A 20788-nucleotide genomic window follows, 5' to 3' on the forward strand; every position below is an offset into this window, starting at 1 on the left:
GAGGGAATTGGTGACGCGGAAAACCCGTAAGAGGGAAAAAACCGCGGGTGGGAATGTGTACCCAACCAAAGAAAAATCTCACTAGAATAATGTTTGTTGATACAAGAGTTTTGTTTAAAATTATCGAATATAATTGGTCTCATGAACTCCCATTGATTTGTGCTGTGTGATTCTCGGTTGGTTCAAATGATGCCCACGATCCCTTCTTATCTTTCTTCTTCCTTGTTTCTCTCCAACTACTCCTCCCTTTTCTCCCCCTCGTTCAAATTGTGGTTACTCCTGATAATGGTAAACTTACATATTCTCACTCCTAGTAATTCAGAACTAACTGGACCATGTCTTGTCTTCAGTCATCTGCTGCTTTTAACGATGTCGTTCTCGACAGCTTCCTCAGGTTCCCGTCCTGATGTCCAATCTTGTCTTCCCGTGAAGCCTTCCTGTGATGTCCAGTATTGTCTTCCCGTGAAGCCTTCCTGTCATGTTGCGAAATTTCATATATAACAATAGCCCCGGATTTTGTCAATTTTGTTAATTTATTTAATTGAAAAAATCCATCCACTTGATGCCGTGTTTTACTTTCCAACTTTTAAAGTAGTTGTGTAGTCATTCATCTCCTAAATCTTCTTGTAGACTTCTATTGATTTGCATGCACTGTCCTTTCATTTCTCCATAAAATTCTTACCGATGTTTATCTCTTTAATTTACGCGTCTCTATATACACGCTTGGCCCTTCTTCGTCTATTCATCTTTTTCCCCAAATCTCGTAGAAAAAACCCAACTCAAAACCCTTCTAACTCCCATGGCCAAAAATAGTGCGCGTAGTTTAGAGAGTCACCATGAATCTCCTCGCCCATCGTCTGAGAGCCCTGAATGGGTCATGACTAACTTTTTGTATTCTCGTGACAGTCAACCAAGTCTTATCAAGTCTGAGCGATTTGAAGAATTGAAATTGCTCTTTCACTCCGACGTCAATCTCATAATCCCAGATTCATCCGTACGGGCCGATTCTTACAGAAAGGGCTGGGTCTGTTTTTATTTCTATCCCTTTAATGTTAATTTGACTTTTCCCTTCTCAAAGTTCGTTGCTGGTGTGTTGAAGGCACCCAATGTGTCTCCCGGACAGCTGATGCCCTTTGTATGGAGGACGTTGGCCTATCTCGATGCCATTGAAGATAAGCACAAGTTGAACATTAGCGTTGAAGTGGTGAAACATTCTTATAGTCTTAAGAAATTTCACAACTGTGGGGTTGGTTTCACCAACAAGGACACTGAGGACCCTTTGATATTGAACGAGACGATCAATGACCGAAATTGGAAAAAGGATTATGTATTTTCTGAGAAGAAGTGATTCTGATTATCTGCTTGAACGTTGGAATAACACAGGTAATTCTCCTGTACTTGTCTTTTTTTTATTCTTTATGTTGATGTTGATTCTCCATTTATCTGTACTTATAGTCTAGTAATTCCATTATTGCCGTAGTATTTGTCATTCCTGTGCTTCGTTCAAAGCTCATGTTTGTAATTGTATGCACCACGACTTGTTCATTTTTATCATTTGCATGTAGATTGTGACTTCAAGTTTGATGAAAGTGATGAGGCGACAAAGGCTATTGTGGACAAAATTCGGGCTTTGCCAGTTTCTAAGAGACTCTGGCCCAATTGTCTGGGTCGCCCCATTCATAATGCTAGTAGAGTGAATGTGGATGATTTTATTGCCAACATGAAGAAGACTCAGGTGAAAAGCGAGGCGGCGGGTGCTTCCAGGAAGGTTGGATCTAAGTCCGTTGCTCAGAGGACTAGAGGAAAGTTGGTTGTGTCCTCTGCCATTAAGCCAGCGCATTCAATTCAAAGTTTGTCTTCTGAAACCCTAAAAAGCCCCAAGAGTGACCACAATGTTGAGATGAGTTCAGGATGCAGGTGCGCCAAAGGTATGCGTCGTGTCTTATCTTTTATGTCATATTTGTTTCTAGCTTTTTGGATTTGGATTTAGTGTTTAGATTGGATTGAGCCTTGCTTTCTGATTGTAGAGTTTAAGCCCCCCATTATCAAACCTTTGTCAATATCTGGAAAAGATTTGTTTAACAAGAGATGTCGTGAAGAGAAGTCTACTGAGACTGGTTCTTCTAAAGCCCCTTTATTGTCTAGCCCTTTGCTAACCCCTCCTGTTAGCCCTATAGCTAAAAAGGTCAGGGTCAACCCTTCTGCAATGACAATTAGCTCAGATATTCCCACACCCTTGTTGACCCAACATTATGCTATTAGCTCCGATCCTGCCTCTTTTGCTCACCTGTTAGGTGACATGTTGCTCCCCCAATCGTATGATGGTCTCTCTGCAAAAGGATTGGAAGACATATTGGATAACACTGCTGGGTACTCTTTTCATATAAGCTATCCTTGTCACATCTTCTTGTTGCCTCTAAGTACTTCTTCTCTGTATCTGAATTTCTTTGTTGAATGTATCGTAGGCTCTTCAGAGCATTCTTGTTGCTCGCGAGATTTATAATTACAAGATGCAGTCAGCCAAGGAGCTCGAGGCGGAACACAAGGGGTGTCGTAAGAAGCTAGAAACTGCTGAAGGGTTGGCAAGGGAGAGGTTGACTAATTTGAACGGTGTGCAAAAAGAGTTTGATGAATTCGAGACTAAGGTCTAGTCCCTTGAACATGACATGCGTTCTGATGCTGAGATGGTCGTGAACCAGCAAATTATGAGGACCAAGGTTGACATAATGTTGAATTTCATAAGGGGGAGTGGAAGACTTGGGACGTGTTGGAGACTGTCAAGAATTACAATAAAGATTTTCCCAACAATGCATTTCCTCTGGACGAGTATGAGACTCCAAATGAAGACGCTGAAATGAAGTCCCCCAAGGACGTCAGTCCTGACGAAGAGTAATTTGTTCTTATTTTATTTTATGAATTTTTGCTCCGTACTTTGGTTTCTTAAGTTGCTATGTTGGATTCCTGTTTCGTCTTGTAGACGGGGAATTTTTATTTTGCTATGTTGAACGCTAGTTGTGGCATTTGCGTGTTTTGAAACATTAACATTTTGGGCTTTTATTTCGTCTAGTTTCCGATCTTCTCATATGATTAGGTCATCCGATGTTGACTGAATGTTATTATAAAGATTGCATGCGTATATCTTTTGTACATGTTTATCTTGTGGAATTCAGACGCATAATCTTTTAGGTGAGACATCCATCCTAACTTGTTGTGTTAGTTTGTCATTGTTCGTGGTCTTTCACGTAGTTACAAAAGTTAGCGTATGTCGTCATGTTATATTGTAAAAATGTATAGTTTACGTCATTTCGTCAGCATACGTTGGTGCATGCACTCGTAGGGTGGTTAAAAGGCCTTATTCCCTCTTGAAACTCACCATGTCATTTTTCATAAGTTTGTGGAATTTTAAGTGGATACGTAGGTATTGTAATTTTCGTAACAAACGTCATAGCGCTTTTACTGTCAACTGAATTCGTCAAGTGCGTATGGCACTTGCAAATTAGCAAAATTGTAACCGGGTGATCAGCCATTTGAAAGTCTTTATTCTACATAATTGTAGAATGATATTCATGAAATTTTGTAAACATAAATACGTCCTAAAAGTATAATATTACACATTTTATCGCAATTTGAAGACATAACGATATTGTATAGTAAAGTAATTCTCAATGAATTGCATCATGAATTGATCTTGCATAAATGATTTACCAAAAACACATGATAACGAGTAGCACATAATGTCAAGCCAAACACGGACGACTAACAGAAACTAACTATGTCCTAATCGACTTATTGATCAATACTGATTAAATCAAAGTTCTAAAAAGATGAGTTAGAAAACTTTACACATGATAAAGTTTTAAGTGTAAAGCGTTCCAGGCTCTTGGTACTTGCGTTCCATCCACAGCAGACAGTCAGTATGCTCCACGCCCTACCACAACATCTATGAGGTAAGGCCCTTCCTAAGTGTCAGCAAACTTTCCTGCCGTTGCGTCCATTGTGTTCTGAAATGTCTTCCTCAGCACCATGTCGCCAACACGGAAAATCCTTATGTGAACATGTTTGTTGTAGACGTTGGCTATTCTTTGTTGATAACTGGCTACCCTGATCTTTGCCATCTCTCTCAGCTCATCTACTATGTCTTTGTCGTGTGATAATTCTGCGTTGTTCACGTCATTTGTCAGGAGTCCATACCTTGCCGTCAGTACCATGACCTCTGTTGGTAACACAACTTTAGTGCCATAGACTAGGCTGTAAGGTGTCTGTCCAGTAGGCGTCTTTGGTGTTGTTCAATCTGACCATAATACCTAGGGCAATTCCTCAGCCCATTTTCCTTTGCACGTCGTCAGTCGTCTTTTTAGGTTGTTGATTATAATCTTGTTGCTTGATTCAGCTTGTCCATTAGCTTGGGGGTATCTTGGTGTTGATTTAATCAAACCAATGTTCCAACATTTGCAAAATGCTTCTGTCTTGTCACTGATAAATTGTGATCCATTATCACAAATAATTTCAGATGGTACGCCAAACTTGTAGAGAATGTTTCTCTTAATGAATGAAATCACTTCCTTTGACGTCACTTGCTTGAATGCCTCCGCCTCAATCCATTTTGAGAAATAGTCCATCATAGCTAACATAAATACTTTTTATCCTGGTGCTGGTGGCATTTTTCCCACGATGTCCATTCCCCATTTCATGAAAGGCCATGACGGAATGGACACGTGAAGTTGTTCGGATGGTTGATGTATGACGGGTGCGTGTCGTTGACAGGCGTCACACCTTTTTGCATAGTCTATAGCATCATATCTTAGTGTCATCCAATAGTATCCTAAGCGTAAGATTTTCAGAGACAAGTTTCTTCCATTAGTATGATTTCCACATTCGCCTTCGTGTGCATCCCTTAGCACTAAGTCTGCTTCATGCTTTCACAGACATCTTTGTAACAGTCCCGTGGAAGACTTTTTAAATAAATCTCCATCTATAATTGTGAATCTTGACGCTTTCATCTTGAGAACCCTAGCTTCATTGTTGTTAGCTGGCACTGCTCTAAATTGTAAGTAATCTTTGAATTCTTTTATCCAGTTGTCTGCGTCTTCTTTGGTGTCACTATCATACTGATCAAGAATCATTATTTCTGCCCCAAGGGCTAGTCTTTCCATAGCGGGATTTATGATGTGGATTATTGGGACATTGTTGAGGTCCATGTGTTGGAATACAGCTCCTAATCCAGCCAACGCGTCTACTTGCACATTATTCTCCCTTGGAAGTTGCTCTATGCTGAAGTTGTCGAAACAGTTGGTTAGTCTCTTCGCAATGTCAAGGTAGGCCACCATTTTAGAATCTTTGGCTTCATAGGAGCCTTTGATATGATTGATAATAAGTAATGAGTCACACTTAACGTTAATGTTTTTGATCTTCATTTCTGCGGCGACTATAAGTCCCATGATTAATGATTCGTACTCGGCCTCGTTGTTTGTGGCTTTGAAGTCACAGCATACCGATTGGGCTATTATATCCCCCTGTGGCAATTTGAGGACAAGCCCCAATCCTGTTCCATTGATATTAGATGCACCATCTGTATACAGCGTCCAAGGCTTCGTGTCTACTCGTGAAAGAACTTGCTGAAGTTCTTGTTCAGCATCCGTCATTTGGCTTGGACTGAAATCAGCCACAAAATCAGCCAAAGCCTATGACTTTATGGCAGTCCTCGTGTCATAAGTGATGTCATAAGTACTTAGTCGTATTGCCCACTTCGCCATTCTTCCCGTCAAATCAGGTTTGCTTAAAACATTCCTCAAAGGGAAGTTTGTCATGACGTGTATCTTATGTGACTCAAAATAATGCCTCAACTTAATGGAGGTCATAGCCAATGCAAGTACTAACTTTTCAAGAGATGTGTACCTTGTTTTCGCATCTACTGGGCTTTTGCTGATGTAATACACAGGCGACTAGACACCTTCACTTTCTTTGACCAGAATGCCACTTACTGCATGATCAGTTATAGACAGATAGACGTATAAGTCTTCTTCTCGAGTGGGTTTAGACAAAAGTAGTGGTGTAGTCAAGTATTTTTTCAAGTCATTCAAGGCAATCTCATGTTCTTCAGACCATATGAACCTTTTGTTCTTTCTCAACACGTCATAAAAGAGCTTGCACCTGTCCGACGACCGTGAAATGAACCTGTTCAAGGTTGCAACTCATCCTGTTAACTTCTGTACATCTTTGACGTTAGATGGGTTTTTTAATTTGAAGATTGCTTTGATTTGTTTTGGGCTAGCTTCAAGGAACTTCCCCGATGACACAGCAAAGTTACACTTAGACGGGTTCAGCTTCATGTTGTACGTTCGTAGTATGTCAAACAATTCTTGGAGATCTCGGACATGATCTTCTGTATTAATAGACTTGACAACCATGTCGTCAATATACACCTCCATTGTCTATCCTATTTGATCTTTGAACATTCTGTTGACGAGCCTTTGAAATGTAGCCCCGACGTTTCTCAATCCAAACGGCATGGCCAAATAGCAGTATATCCCCCTGTCTGTTACAAACGCAGTTTTCTCACAGTCGGACGGCTCCATTTGGATTTGATTGAAGCCACTTGACGCATCCAGGAATGTGAGTAACTCGTGACCAACCGTTGAATCCACCATGGTGTCGATGTGAGGTAATGGATAGGGATCTTTAGGGCAAGCCTTGTTCAAGTCAGTGTAATCGACACAAACCCTCCATTTCCCATTCTTTTTCTATACTATGACGACATTTTCTAGCCATTCAGGGTAATCAATTTCTTTAATCATGCCGGCCTTGATGAGTCTTTTCACCTCGTCATTTATTATCTTATTTCTTTCAACCGTAAACTTCCTTCACTTTTGTTGAACGGGTATGTAACTAGGGTCCACGTTTAACTTCTGTGTAATGACATTTGGATCAATCCCCATTATGTCATCATCTTCCCAAGCGAAGGCGTCCAATTTTGTGGCTAGGAAATTTACTAGATTGGCTTCGATCGTTGGAGAGAGGTCTTCACCCATCAATAGTTTCTTGTCTCCGGTCTTTAGGTCTATTTTGGCTAATCGTTCTGGTCCTGTTACTATAGCCACAGGTGTTTCATTCCCATGATGTTGGACGGTCGGCTTCAGACATGTCATGTAACAATCCCGTGCCATACTTTGGTCACCCCTTATTTCTTGAGCTCCCCATGGTGTTGGGAATTTTAATACTTGATGATATGTTGATGGCACCACCTTTAGGTTATGTATCCATGGTCTTCCCATAATTATGTTATAACTCGAATCCACGTTGATTATGTAAAACTTTTCTAGGAGATTGACCCCTTGGGCGTATGTTGGCAACGTGATTTCCCCCAACGTGCGTTTTGTCTCCCCGCTAAACCCCACCAATGTCGTCGATTTCTTGATCATGTCACTTTCTACTAACCCCATTTGTGTAAGCGTGCTAAGCATCATGATGTTGGCAGCACTTCCATTATCCACCAATATTCTCTTTATCAAGCAATTTCCTACAGGTAGGGAGATGACTAGCCCGTCTTGTTGTGGTTCTCGTATGTCCTTCTTGTCTGACTCATCAAACATTAAGGATGGCAGATTGTCGTTGTTAACCCCCACTTATGTGACTCGAATGTCTGTTTCTTTAGATGCCCTCTTAGCCTGTGAATACGTTGCCCCGCATATTTCTGACCCTCCAGAGATGAAGTTGATCACCTTGTGATGTTGTGAAGGTGGTGGCTGTCTTAATGGTGCCACGTTGTTTCTTCTAGGTGACACGTCCTTCCCAATATAAGATGTTTTCTTTGACGTCATGAATTTTGTGAGATATCCTTTCTTGGATAGAAACTGTAGTTCTTTCCGTAGGGCCATATAGTCATAAGCCTTGTATCTGTAATCTCCGTGATAGTCGCACCATAATTTAGAATATGGATTTGCCTTAGGTTTATTGCTCTTTATTGGCCACTTTACGATACCTCCCAACTTAGTGAATTCATTTATCATGGCTGAAGGTGTTATCGTGAATCCGTAACTGTCATATGTTGGTGGCAAGTTGGGGTCCTTCCTCCAGTCGTCGCGCTCCTCTCACTTCCATTCACTAGACTTTCGTGTTGAATTAACAAATAATTCATCTCTGTTAGGTCTAGTGTAGGGCTTGTATTCTTGGGACCTTGGTGTCGTAATTTTTCTTGACGGCTTGTAATACTTCTCGTCCTCCTGCATTTTGTCTTCCTCTAATCTTACCTGTGCCATGGCTTTGGCTTGCACATCGTCCATTGTTCAACATGGGTACTTTGTCAATTCTTCGTAGAGTGGGGATTCTCGTTCTAGTCCTCGTCTGAATGCTTCGATAGCCGTTGGGATGTCACAATTGGTGATGGTTACCTTCTCTCTGTTGAATCTCATCAGGTAGTCACGTAAGGGTTCTCTACTTCTTTGAATGATCTGGTATAAATCACTGGTGGTTTTTTCGAATACCCTACTGCTCGCGAATTACAGATTGAATGCGTCTATCAGATCAGCGAATGTCTTGATGCTTCCTTGTGGGAGGCTCACGAACCATTGCAAAGCCGGGCCGGATAGATTTGAGCCAAAACCTTTACACATGCATGCTTCTTTCAGATCCTGTGTGATTCGTACCGTAAACATTCGTTGTTTATACTGTGCAATATGTTCTAGGGGATCGCTAGTTCCATCATACGGCTTCATTTGGGGTACTGTGAAACGTTTTGGTATTTCTACCAAGGCGATGTTGTCATGAAAGGGGGAGTCAGCGTAGCTTGTTGGGGCTGCTCTTTCCAATGGTTTTGGGATGCCCGGTATCCTTTCGATCAGATCCCTCATGTCTTGTAGTTCCCTTCCAAATTCTTCTGTGACCGAACTCTTAGACTTTGTGCTTTTGTGACGTGATCTTCTCCTGTCAGTTTCTCCTTGCCGATCATCACGATCATCATACCGTTGCTCGTCGTATCTTCTTTCCATATCTTCTTCATTATTTGGTACATCTTCTGTATCTTCTACGTCAATAACATTATCTGCTCCATTCGTTGGTCCTTCATTCCGGTTGTGGTCTTCCGCTTCATCCATGTCCAGGCGTCTGACCACACCCAAAATAGTTTTCTTTGTCGTGGTTTTGGTTTTAGACTTGGCCGTTATCAATTCCTTCTTCAAGGCCTCATTCTCAGAACATACTTTCTCCAATTTTTGTTGTAGCTGTTTCAATGTCGCAACCATCTCTTTGATGTTCGCTGCTTCTCCTTCTTGGTTCGTGATTTGTTCCTTATCGCCTTTCATTGTAGTGTGTTAACTAAACTCTTAGCAAGTTTCCCACAGACGGCGCCAATTATTTTTACTGAATTAATTGGGTTAAATGCTAAGTTCGATTATCCTTGTGATATGACTTAATACTACTCAGATGCATAAAGTAAATAAGAGAGGGAATTGGTGACGCGAAAAACCCGTAAGAGGGAAAAAACCGCGGGTAGGAATGTGTACCCAACCAAAGAAAAATCTCACAAGAATAATGTTTGTTGATACAAAAGTTTTGTTTAAAATTATCGAATATAATTTGTCTCATGAACTCCCATTGATTTGAGTGTGTTTTTTGTGTGATTCTCTGTTGGTTCAAATGATGCCCACGAGCCCTTCTTATCTTTCTTTTTCCTTGTTTCCCTTTTCTCCCCTCGTTCAAATTGTGGTTGCTCCTGATAAGGGTAAGCTTACCTATTCTCACTCCTAGTAATTCGGAACTAACTGGACCATGTCTTGTCTTCAGTCATCTGCTGCTTTTAACGATGTCGTTCTCGACAGCTTCCTCAGGTTCCCGTTTAGATGTCCCGTCTTGTCTTCCCGTGAAGCCTTCATGTCATGTTGCGAAATTTCATATATAACAGATCCAAAAGACGCCTTCAGTATTTTCAGAGCCTGCAACATAACAAAAATGTGACCAACAATCCTCACAGTGCAAATAATGTCGGGCAAACATATATGTTGTGATAGCGGAGTACCTCATCCAAGCCAATGCTGATATCTTGTTCTTTAATGTCAGATAGCGGTATACCTTGTTTTCGAAGATATTAAACTACTGAGAACGATGACAGTGGTGAAACATCCATATCATCAGTCACTATGAACATTGAAGGCGTTGTATATTGGCCTTTAAATTTCGGGTCGTTTAGCAAAAATCGTACACATGTTGCACTGGGACCATAATTGTACTTTACCAGATACAACATTTTGACTTCAGTTACCTGCCGGCCAACTGTTTGTTTTACTGTTTTAGCAAAACGATAGTACTCGTCTTGTGTTTCAGAAAAAGAAAATTTGTGGTTCTCGGAAAGATGTAGTTGAGCCACTTGAGGATTCACCAACATTGATTTAAACTTTTGAGATTTAAAATGTCTATCAACCTTTAATGTCAATATACTTTTATACAGATTTCCTACACTTCCATAGGATATATTGCCACTCAAGATGCATGCCACGCCTCCTAAAGGAATGGCGAGCAAGCTGAACAGATCTAATTCACGTCGGGTTTTTTCGGGTTTCAGTTCGGGTTCAGATCTAATTCAGATACTTCAAAGATTAAAAATTAAATAAAAATAAAAAATTATCTTCCTATCAAAAACATAAATATTGATTTTTTTAAAATTTAGGAATGTAAAAGGGCTTTACATATTTTATTTAGCATAATAAACGTGTGAAACATTCCTAATTAAATTGTTTACAATCACTCATTTTGATTATTTAATGAGCAATATTTAAGAAAAATACATTATCGATAACATTAATGTAAATTATGTATCGCATATATAAAATTAAGTAAAATGTTAATATACATATTTAATAATTCAAAATATTTCAATATATATATATACATATATATTGTATGTTATATATATAATATACAATATAACATATATATATATATATCTATATAATATGTTATATATATAATATGTATATATACACATACTTTATTTATATATATATACATATCTATATTATATCGTGTTTTTATCGGGTCTCGGGTTTGGGTCGGGTCTGAATCGGGTTTCGGGTCGAGTCTCGGTTTGGAACACCTAAGATCCAGATCCAGATCCAAACTTTTTCGGGTCTAAAAATAAATCCAGATCCAAAAAATCGGTTTCGGGTAGACCCAATCGGGTTGGAACGGGTCGGAACGGGTCGGGTGTCCGTTGGGTCGGGTAAAACTGCCATCTCTAAACTTTGCCAATTTCATTATCAAATGAATTAAGTATCTCAGAATTCGTTATGCTTGGCTTCACTAAGCACCCCAAGTTGGATCTCTTACTTACAAAAACATCAGTCAGTGGAGAGTTAGATTGCAGTGAGCACTTGAGCAGAGTTAACATCTGATATCAATACATACAAATTATAAATTAAAACCTAATCATTAGGATAAACGGATTTGGAAAAGAGATATAGTTACTTTACCTCTTTATATCCAATATTTAAAGTAATTTCATCAATTTCAGTTAAGTCACTGATACCAAACTTCTCTAACAGTTTAAAAACTGTAGTAGGCACATTGGGAATCACATGAAGATCATCAGTAACAGTAAAACATGCGGTCTCAGTGATAAAAACTTTCCCCGTCCCTATACTCTCATTTGTCTTGATATTGGTAGGTTTACTCAGGGTCTCTCCACAGCTGCATACCTTTGCAGGAATGTTAATTGATAACTCAGGTTTAGTGCATGCCCAATTTTGACAAATAAAATACCGAGTGGGACCAGAGTCATCGATGTTTAACTTTAGTTGTCGACACCGGCCTTCTGCTGCATTTCTTGGATTGAGGAGCATTGTTTTGCATCCTTCTGACCACATATGACTCTGTTAGGTCACACAACACTGTAGAAGGGGGTTGAATGCAGTGTAGAATACAATCAAATCAATTTAAAGCACAAGTAACATAAAACAAATGTATTCGATATAACTAACTCTGTTACAATGGAACTGTTCTCTCTCAGTGATGAACAAATATCACGAGAGCTGCTAGGTTACAATATATGATCTTCTCGATGATCGTAACTCTTATAGAGTAAACCTATGTCTGTGTTTATATAGACACATAGTTACAAAATAACTTCTAGTTGATATGGAATATAATTATGTCTCCTAAAATATATCAACCAGATATCTTATATAATTCTTCTAGTCCTCGAACTCTTTCCATGCATATCTTATTCCGTATTAGTTTCGATCTTCTTTCCTGTAAATCAACTTCTTTCCTTAACTGTTAGTCCTCCAGTACTTAAGTTCTGATATCCATCTTCTGATATAATCTTCTGATAATCTAAGTCCTGATATCCTTAAGTCCTGACTTCCAGTAAGTCTTGATTCCAGTAAGAACTGATATTCCCTGTTAGTTAAGATCTGAAAACTAAACATGAAATAATTAGACATGACATCTCAAATATATCCAACAATCTCCCCCAACTTGTAATTATGCAAGAATATACAAGTTAATAGATTTGATGATATCAAAAATGTTTAAGTTCAAATGCAATAAGAGTTTAATAAGACTATAAATTATAACTTACAAAACATCCAGCTTTACCAACATCACTGAATCAATCTCAATCCATAATGATTCTTAACAAAATCTTTTATCAGATTATCTTCTGCTTTCTTCAGAACTTCAGCTAACTGTGCTTTGACCTGCATCAGTTCTTCTTCTTTACTGTCACCAATTTGATAAATGGCTGTTCTGAGAGCTTGAATGGATGTTTTTTCAAGTCCATCACCAAGTCTGATAACCTTAGGATGTGAAGAGTTTTCATTATAACATAAGCATTTTCCTTTCAGAATAACTTGCACCTTAGCAGAATTCTTCAGCATAGGAATTTCTCTTCCATCACCTTCAGTAATCATTGGACTGTAATTAGAAGTCTTTGTACTAGAGATTTTGAATAGATCTCTTATAGCCTTCAAAATATATTCTGACCATCTTCTTGTAATATCAGATTTTATTTCCAGAAGATAATGAATATGTTGAAGTTCTCTGATAGACTTCTTTAATACATCAGAATCAGCTAATCTATAAGTCCTTTCATCATTGAGAAATAAAATTAATTTCTCTTTCAGATTCTCCTTATCATGAGCATCTATCACAACTTGAGCAGACAACACCTTGTCAAGGTGCCTTTATTTGATTTGTTCATACGGTTTGTCTGTCAATATGAAAGGATATTCTAGAGTAACCTCTACTCCTGTTTGAATCTTCTCTTTGTCAGAACCTAATCCAGCTCTATCTCTAGGTTGCTTGGCTTTCAACCAAAATGTAGCAAGTTGATTAATCATGAGATTGGATTTTGGTTCAACTGGAGTAGCTTTCTTCCATAACAGCTTCTTCTTATCAGCAATTGTCAATTCATTCAAATCAACTTGAGCATTGTCAGAAGTTGATGTCTTGATAGCTTGATCAGAATTTGTTGTTTTTTCTGTACCTTCCTGTCCTTTATTCAGAATAACAACTTGAGCAGTGTCAGAGGTTGTTTTAGAATCTTCACTTATCTTTTTTCTTTTTAGAATTTGAACAGTTTTATCTTTAACAAGATTATCATCAGTTACTTGAACCATTTTACACACTGGTTTCATCAGATCTTGAGAAGTTTTCAAGTCCAGTGACTTGGTTGGTTCATCAATTTTTCCTTTCCCTTTGTCTTTGGGATTACTCTCAGTCTGTGATCTAGTTCTGAACTTTGAAGTTTCAAAATTTGACTTTTCCTTAATCACAATGCCCTTTTCCTTTGACCTTGGAGGTTTCTTTGCATCAGAAGCTTTAGACTTAGGATTTGTTTTCTCAGCAGCAAATCTAGCTTCTTCCTCCTTGAGAGTTTCTAAATCCATTCCTGGATTGTGTTTCAGAAATAATCTTCTTGCTATCTCCTCATCAAGTGTCTGGATTTTAGGATCTTTATAATAAAGAGTAGGCTGCTTCCGTTTTAACTTCAGAGTTTGCAAGAACTTCTGAGAGTCTTCAGATCCTGACTGAATCAGAATATCAGAACTTGAGATCAGACTTTGCTTATCACCACTTGACTTCAGTCTTTGAGCATTCACTACATCAGAACTTGACCTTTTATGAATAGAAGATTTTCCCTGAACTTTTCTTTGACCTCTGCTCTTTTCAGAGTTTCCCTGGTCATCACCTTTATCATCCTTTTTCTTCAGTTCTTGAGGAAGTGAGCATTTGGACTTAACTACCTTTTCCCCCTTTTTGGCATCATCAGGAAGTAAGAGAGAAAGAAGAAGTTCAACTGAAGATTGGATTTCATTTAATTGAGCTTTCTGAGAAGCTTGATTAACCAGAACCTCAGCAATTTGGGCCTGCTGCTTCTCTTGAGTTTTCTCAATGCCTGCAACTTTTTCAGAAATAGGTCTGATATACCTGTTCTTGTCAAGCTTGATCTGTAGATATAGCTTATCAGCTTTTTCTCTGAGTGTAACAACCTTTTCATGAGTAGCAGTATGTAGACCATGAAGATGTTTTGTAGACAGAGCTGTGATCTTGAGTTGTGTCTTGAAATCAGCATTTGTGAGCAACTCATCAGCTTTTGCAATATGCTCTGTCAGAATTTTAGAACATGGAATAAAATCTGATTCATTTCACTTTTTGGTCCACTCAACACCTCTATGAGTATCCTCCCAAGGAATAGGTGCTTCCTTTTCTACAAATTTCTTCTCCAATTCTTCCTTGCCCAGAGTAGGTACTGGATGCTCAGCAGAAATACTGTCATCAGAACTTGAGGAAGACTCATGCTGTTCTGATAGCTCAACAGTGTGCGAAGCAATCAGAGATTCAGGAATTACATCATCTAAATTCTGATCAGCAGAATTTATCTCCAGGGCTGGTGTTTTTAATGTAGATGTAGCTTCCAGATAAAGAACATCAGGTATATTTAAATTATGAATATCTATTTCAGAAATATCAGTTTGTTCTTTAGCATCATCTGTAGCTTTAATAGGAGAGACAGGAGGGGTAATAAATGTGTCATTAGCAGTGACTTTGGCTTGAGATGGAAGGGCTTCAATGATAATTGGTTCTTGTGAGATCAGTGATTCCTGATCCCCTTCTTCAGCTTCTTCAGTATCTTCTGATGGAGTCTTAGCCAAATACCTCATAGCCTTCATTTTCTTCAATCTCCTTGCCAATGAAGGAGTTGCTTCAGCAGCATCAGAACTTATGGCTTTCCTTTTCAAAGTATCAGAACTTTGAGCTGCTGTTTCTTTCTGGTAAGTAAAATTCTCAGCTTCAACTATCACAGGTTGAGATGCATGAACTTGTGCTTCAATTGTTTCCTCAAATCATCAAAATTTATTAGTAACCATTATTGAATCAAAACATTCATCACAGGATAAAATTAAAAATCGATGAAGTAAAGATTAACAAGTTGCAAGTAAAACATGCACAGTCATATAATTTGAGAAACAAAGAACAAATCTTGCAATTAAAGGAAATTTCATTAATATATCAGATGAGTACATTTCATCAAATTTATCAATTACATGCAAAAATTACAAGATAGTCATATTCTAAGATTCTTAACATCAACAGCCTTAGTCCTAGTCTAAGAAGACCTATCGACTAGCTCCTTCTGTTGCCGATGAAGAGCACTGCAAGACGGATGATCCGTTCTTGCTGACGGAGAGCTTCTCTCCTTTCCTCTTCCAAACGATCAAGATGGAGGTGATAGTCCATCGAAAAGAATAAGAGGTCCGTGTGAACCTCTTGTGGAACTGAGTTCTAGATCTCTTCAGGAATGGCAGTGACATGCCACTCCTGTTGCCGATCATTATAACTCAACTCGATATTGAAGGTTTCATAGTTCAGGAACAGGTTGAAACGAACCTATTTCAACCTATGTTTAAGCTGCTTCTTTGTCATTAAGCCTATGTTAACTTCAGCTGGTTTATCATGTTCTAATTTGTCAGAAGTTGACTTTGCTATCACTTCTGTCTCAATATCTTTCATCTTTTTAGAATCAGACTTTACAGTTTTAGCTACAAATTTAACAGGATTTACCTTTGGCTTAGTAGTCTATTTAACAATAATTGGCTTAACTTGTTCAGTTCCTTTTTCACTTTTCTCATCTCCATAACCTAAGCCCTCTTTCCAGTTTCCACTACTTAGTATATCCTAAATTGCTATGCCAGAGTTAGTCCAAGTATTGATAATCTCTCTCTCCTTTTCTAACTCAGGTTTTAGAGATTTATTTATTTTTAGCACTTCATCTCTAACATAAAAAGCATCATCTCTATCCTTCTGAGTTTGATGGAACATAACTACCTCCTTTTCTAAATAATCATTCCTTTTTTTGAAAGCAAGATTTTCAGAAGTTAATCTTTCACATGTTAAAATTTGATCTCTATAGCTAATAAATATGGTTTTAAGATATAATCTCAACTCAGTAATATCATCAGTATGAAAGGCATAAGTTGTTTGAGGTACCTTTAACTCAGCAGCATCAGAACTGCTATCAGCTTTTGCCATCAAGGCATAGTTCTTCTCATCTTCAGAATCTGAGGTGTTTGTCCATCTTTTCTTCTTTGTAACAAGAGCCTTGCCTTTGTCACTCTTTCCTTTCTTACATTCAGGAGATATGTGGCATTTCTCACCACAGTTGTAGCATTTGACATTTGAGTAATCTCCTCTGTCAGACTTTCCTCCTTTGCCTTCAGATTTTCTGAAGCCCTTCTTATCTGAACTTCTACCTTCCCTGGAAAACTTCTTTCCTCTTCTGAATTTCCTGTAAGCTATCTTTGTGATACCCTTCACCATAAGAGAACAAAACTTCATCATCTCTTCATCAGCATCTACTTCAGGTAGACTTTCAGTTTCTGAATCATCATTATCAGAACTTGATGATTCTGAATCAGACTTTATGATGAGAGCCTTTCCTTTTCCTTTCTTTGGGATAACCACTTTGGGGGATTCCTCCTCAGCATTAAGATCAACTGTTCTTGACTTTTTCCCATGTCTCTTGCTTCTTTGATCCATCTCAAGTTCATAAGTCTTGAGCATTCCATAAATTTCATCAAGAGTAGTTTCATCAAGAGCATCGTTATCTTTTATAATAGTAGCTTTCAAATCCCAACTTTTGGGAACAGCTAAAAGGAATTTCAGATTTGAATCTTCAATGTTATATTCCTTGTCCACCAGTGACAGATCATTCAAGAGTTTGATAAACCTGTCATATAAGTCAGTTAATGACTCATCACTTTTTGAGTCAAAGTGCTCATACTCTTGAGTGAGTATAGTCCTCCTGTTTTTCTTGATTACATCAGTTCCCTGACACCTTGTCTCCAAAGCATCCCATATCTCCTTTGCAGTCTTGCATTAAATTACCCTATTTGACATGACATTATCAATGGCACTATGCAGCAAATGCCTTACCTTTGCATCCTTGACAATAGATGAGATATCTTCAGCTGTGTATTCACTTTTCTCCTTTGGTATGGTCTTTGCTGTCTGATCTGCAACTATAACAGAGAGCTTGGTTGGCTTGTACGGTCCTTCATTAATTCTGTCAAGGTATTCTGGATCTGTAGCTTCCAGAAACATAGCCATCTTCACTTTCCATATGGGATATTCAGACGGTCTCAACACGGGAACCCTGATAGTCTCATATCGACTATGGGTCTGAGTCTTTGGAGTTTCTTCAGTTTTGGCGGGCTTGGTTGGATTTTCTGCTTCTTCAGACATGATTGTTTTGGATCTTTACTGTATGCGTGTTAACAGATGAGCTCTGATACCACTTGTTAGGTCACACAACACTGTAGAAGGGGGTTGAATATAGTGTAGAATACAATCAAATCGATTTAAAGCACAAGTAACAGAAAACAGATGTATTCAATATAACAAACTCTATTACAATGGAACTCTTCTCTCTCAGTGATGAACAAATATCACGAGAGCTGTTAGGTTACAATATATGATCTTCTCTATGATCGTAACTCTTATAGAGTAAACTTATGTCTGTGTTTATATAGACACACAGTTACAAGATAACTTCTAGTTAATATGGAATATAATTCTGTCTCTTAAAATATATCAACCAGATATCTTATATAATTCTTCCAGTCATCGAACTCTTTCCATGCATATCTTATTCCGTATTAGTTTCGATCTTCTTTCCTGTAAATCAGATTCCTTCCTTAACCGTTAGTCCTTCAGTACTTAAATTCTGATATCCATCTTCTGATATTATCTTCTGATAATCTAATTCCTGATATCCTTAAGTCCTGACTTCCAGTAAGTACTGATTCCAGTAATAACTAATATTCCCTGTTAGTTAAGATCTGAAAACTAAACATGAAACATATTAGACATGACATCTCAAATATATCCAACAGACTCGTATCAAGTTTTTCAAAACTTTCGTACAGATTTCCGAAGCATCCGAATTCCCTAGGCTGTAAATCACTTTTATTTTTCAGAATCCTAACAATTGTCCCCATGGGTAGCGTTAGGAAGCTGAACAAAGTATCAACAAAATCACTGTTTGCTTCGGCAAATATAACTTGATTTGTCTCTTTGTGTACATGTAGTCTCAAGGGAATCTTGACTCCTTCTTTATCCATGGCAACTAATAACATAGCCAAAATCAAATTGTTAGTAGAGAACAGTACAGTGCATTTTCACTAACAGTAACAGTAATAATTACTTTCAATAGATAATAAGAATATGCATGAAGAAGATTAATTGACATACAACTCACTTACCAAGCAATATAAATATCTATATAAATAATTAACAAGATCAGATGAAGATAAAAAAATTTGGTTACCTTGCTTTATGTATAGTTATTGATGCAACCTCTTACATCAGAATGATAAATTTAGCTGATGAATCCAGTGCTTGTATATATATTTATGTTGAAGGAAAATGAAGAGACAGTCTCACATTATGATTTCAGCTTTAAATTTTCATAGTTTCTGTCAAAATTAATTTCATGGTTGAAGACGGTTTGGTTTCTTAGAATATTTGGAATTTCTTGGTAAAACTAATACTAACATTGCCTTTTCTTTTAAAATTTAATGAAGAACACAAATGCATTAATGTTAGGATTCTGAACCATCCGCAGACATAATTCAAATCATGTTAAATTTCCTCCGAGTACATAAGTTTATATGCGAGGTGAAAGTCAATCAACAAAAACCTCACGGGGAACATCACCGTCAGTCAATAATCCCTCAGCTTCAGGGTCGAATAAATTGATAAATTATTTGAATGCCAAAATTATGTTGATATTATATATAACCAATCAAATTTAAATTCAAAATTTCAAGGCATTGGCCTGCAGTGAACACAAGAAGAAATAAAAGAAGCAGAATGATCAGAAAATGCGTAACAATGCAAAGATTGAGGCTTTTCAGCAACATTGTCCTACATTTTCCTAAAATTAGTCTACGATTCTGGTCGTAGCCACAACTCTCTTCTGCAGTCTGCAGCACCATAAGATTGAGGAACTTATGATTCATAAAAAGAAAACGTTTGTTCTTACTACAATTTAGTGTAGCTATTTAATGGTTTAACCAACCTTGGTTGAAGATCTTGCAATTTTACATCTTTTACAAGCCACATTGTCAAGTGTAGTGTACTGGTTTCTTAATTGATTTAGAAGTATATGTGCTTGTAATATTAATTTAGGTAATGTCGATTAAATTAAATTTTATTTAGTCAATAAGAAAAAAATTATTATTTAAAATTAAGAAGAATTTTTGCATTCCTTGAGTCCTCTGTCCTCATACCAAATCAAAAGCTTCTAGGATTGGAAACATGTTAGAACCCTATATAAGGGGTGATAAGACAATAATAGCATCAAAAAATTCATTCAATAATCTCGATGGATTTTCTAACACCTCCTACAACAGCTTTTGATAATCTCACCATAACCGAATCTCTCAGCCCTCCCACCATGGCCCTCAAAAACCTCAGCATAAGTGACAGAGACACCAAGAAGAATAAACCCCGCAAGAAAACCTTTTATCCATCCAGAATGCTATCCCGAGAAGAATCATTCAGACTAGCCCATCTACCCGCACTCATTAGGGTGTGGTACAGACCTTCGAAGACTTGTCAAAGGTGCATCCGCCGCAAAGTCGTCCCTAGTCCTCGCCCTTTTATCCCCATTGTATCCCCGGAGGAGAGGATGATCCGGTTACGGTTACATGCTTTGAAGATTATCTATCGGACCAAGAAAGTTTTAAGAGTTCAAATTTGATGTACATACAGAGAAGAATAATTAGCGAGCTAAGCATCATGGCTGAGGATAAAACGGAGCATAAGGAAAAGTTAGAGCTTGCTAAAAGTCTTGTTCTTCGGTGCCAAGATCAAGAAGAAGTCTGATACAATACACTAATATGAATAATATGATATGAGCTTAACCTGTTAGTAACATGCTAAGAATTGTGTTATACCCAGAAAGCTAGCACAAGAGAATGGAAGCCATGAAGATGATAACAAACAAAGAGAAACTGTGATAATAGAGAGAGAGAGATTAAATTGTTTTACTAAATTCATAAAAAGACCCTCTTACACAGAACAAGGTATATAATCAGTCTAGGGAAATGCAAAAAGAAATGACAGCTACATTCTAATGACATGCTAATCAGTAGAGGGAGGTACTATGAGATAATTCCAAACGAATGTGGTCCCTGTTTATAACTAACCACCAGCTCCATCCTCCTCTACTGTCAAGTGTCCCCAGTCCCTTTCTAGCCACTTTTGTTATCCGTAGTCGCCATGTCAATATTCT

The 20788-nt window shown here is 37.9% G+C and overlaps 3 protein-coding genes across 3 annotated transcripts; all 3 read right to left on the reverse strand.

The window, feature by feature from the left end:
• Nucleotides 1–4919: 4919 nt before the first annotated feature.
• On the reverse strand, nt 4920–5642 carry LOC141690936 (uncharacterized). The gene has a single exon (XM_074495690.1). It carries the CDS (start codon nt 5640–5642, stop codon nt 4920–4922), a length of 723 nt encoding a protein of 240 aa, XP_074351791.1.
• A 1218-nt stretch (nt 5643–6860) lies between these two features.
• LOC141690937 (uncharacterized) lies at nt 6861–7589 on the reverse strand. Its single transcript, XM_074495691.1, has one exon. The coding sequence runs from the start codon at nt 7587–7589 to the stop codon at nt 6861–6863; it is 729 nt and encodes a 242-aa protein (XP_074351792.1).
• Nucleotides 7590–9773: 2184 nt separating this feature from the next.
• Nucleotides 9774–18611, reverse strand: LOC141690938 (uncharacterized). Its single transcript, XM_074495692.1, has 5 exons — nt 18386–18611; nt 11460–11842; nt 11321–11377; nt 10253–10411; nt 9774–9926 (listed from the first exon to the last, which is right to left on the reverse strand). Exons 1-5 carry the CDS (start codon nt 18609–18611, stop codon nt 9774–9776), a joined length of 978 nt encoding a protein of 325 aa, XP_074351793.1.
• Between the last annotated feature and the right edge of the window lie 2177 nt (nt 18612–20788).

The sequence above is a fragment of the Apium graveolens genome, chromosome 10 (assembly GCF_009905375.1).
Source record: "Apium graveolens cultivar Ventura chromosome 10, ASM990537v1, whole genome shotgun sequence".
In the NCBI taxonomy this organism is placed as follows: Eukaryota; Viridiplantae; Streptophyta; class Magnoliopsida; order Apiales; family Apiaceae; genus Apium; species Apium graveolens.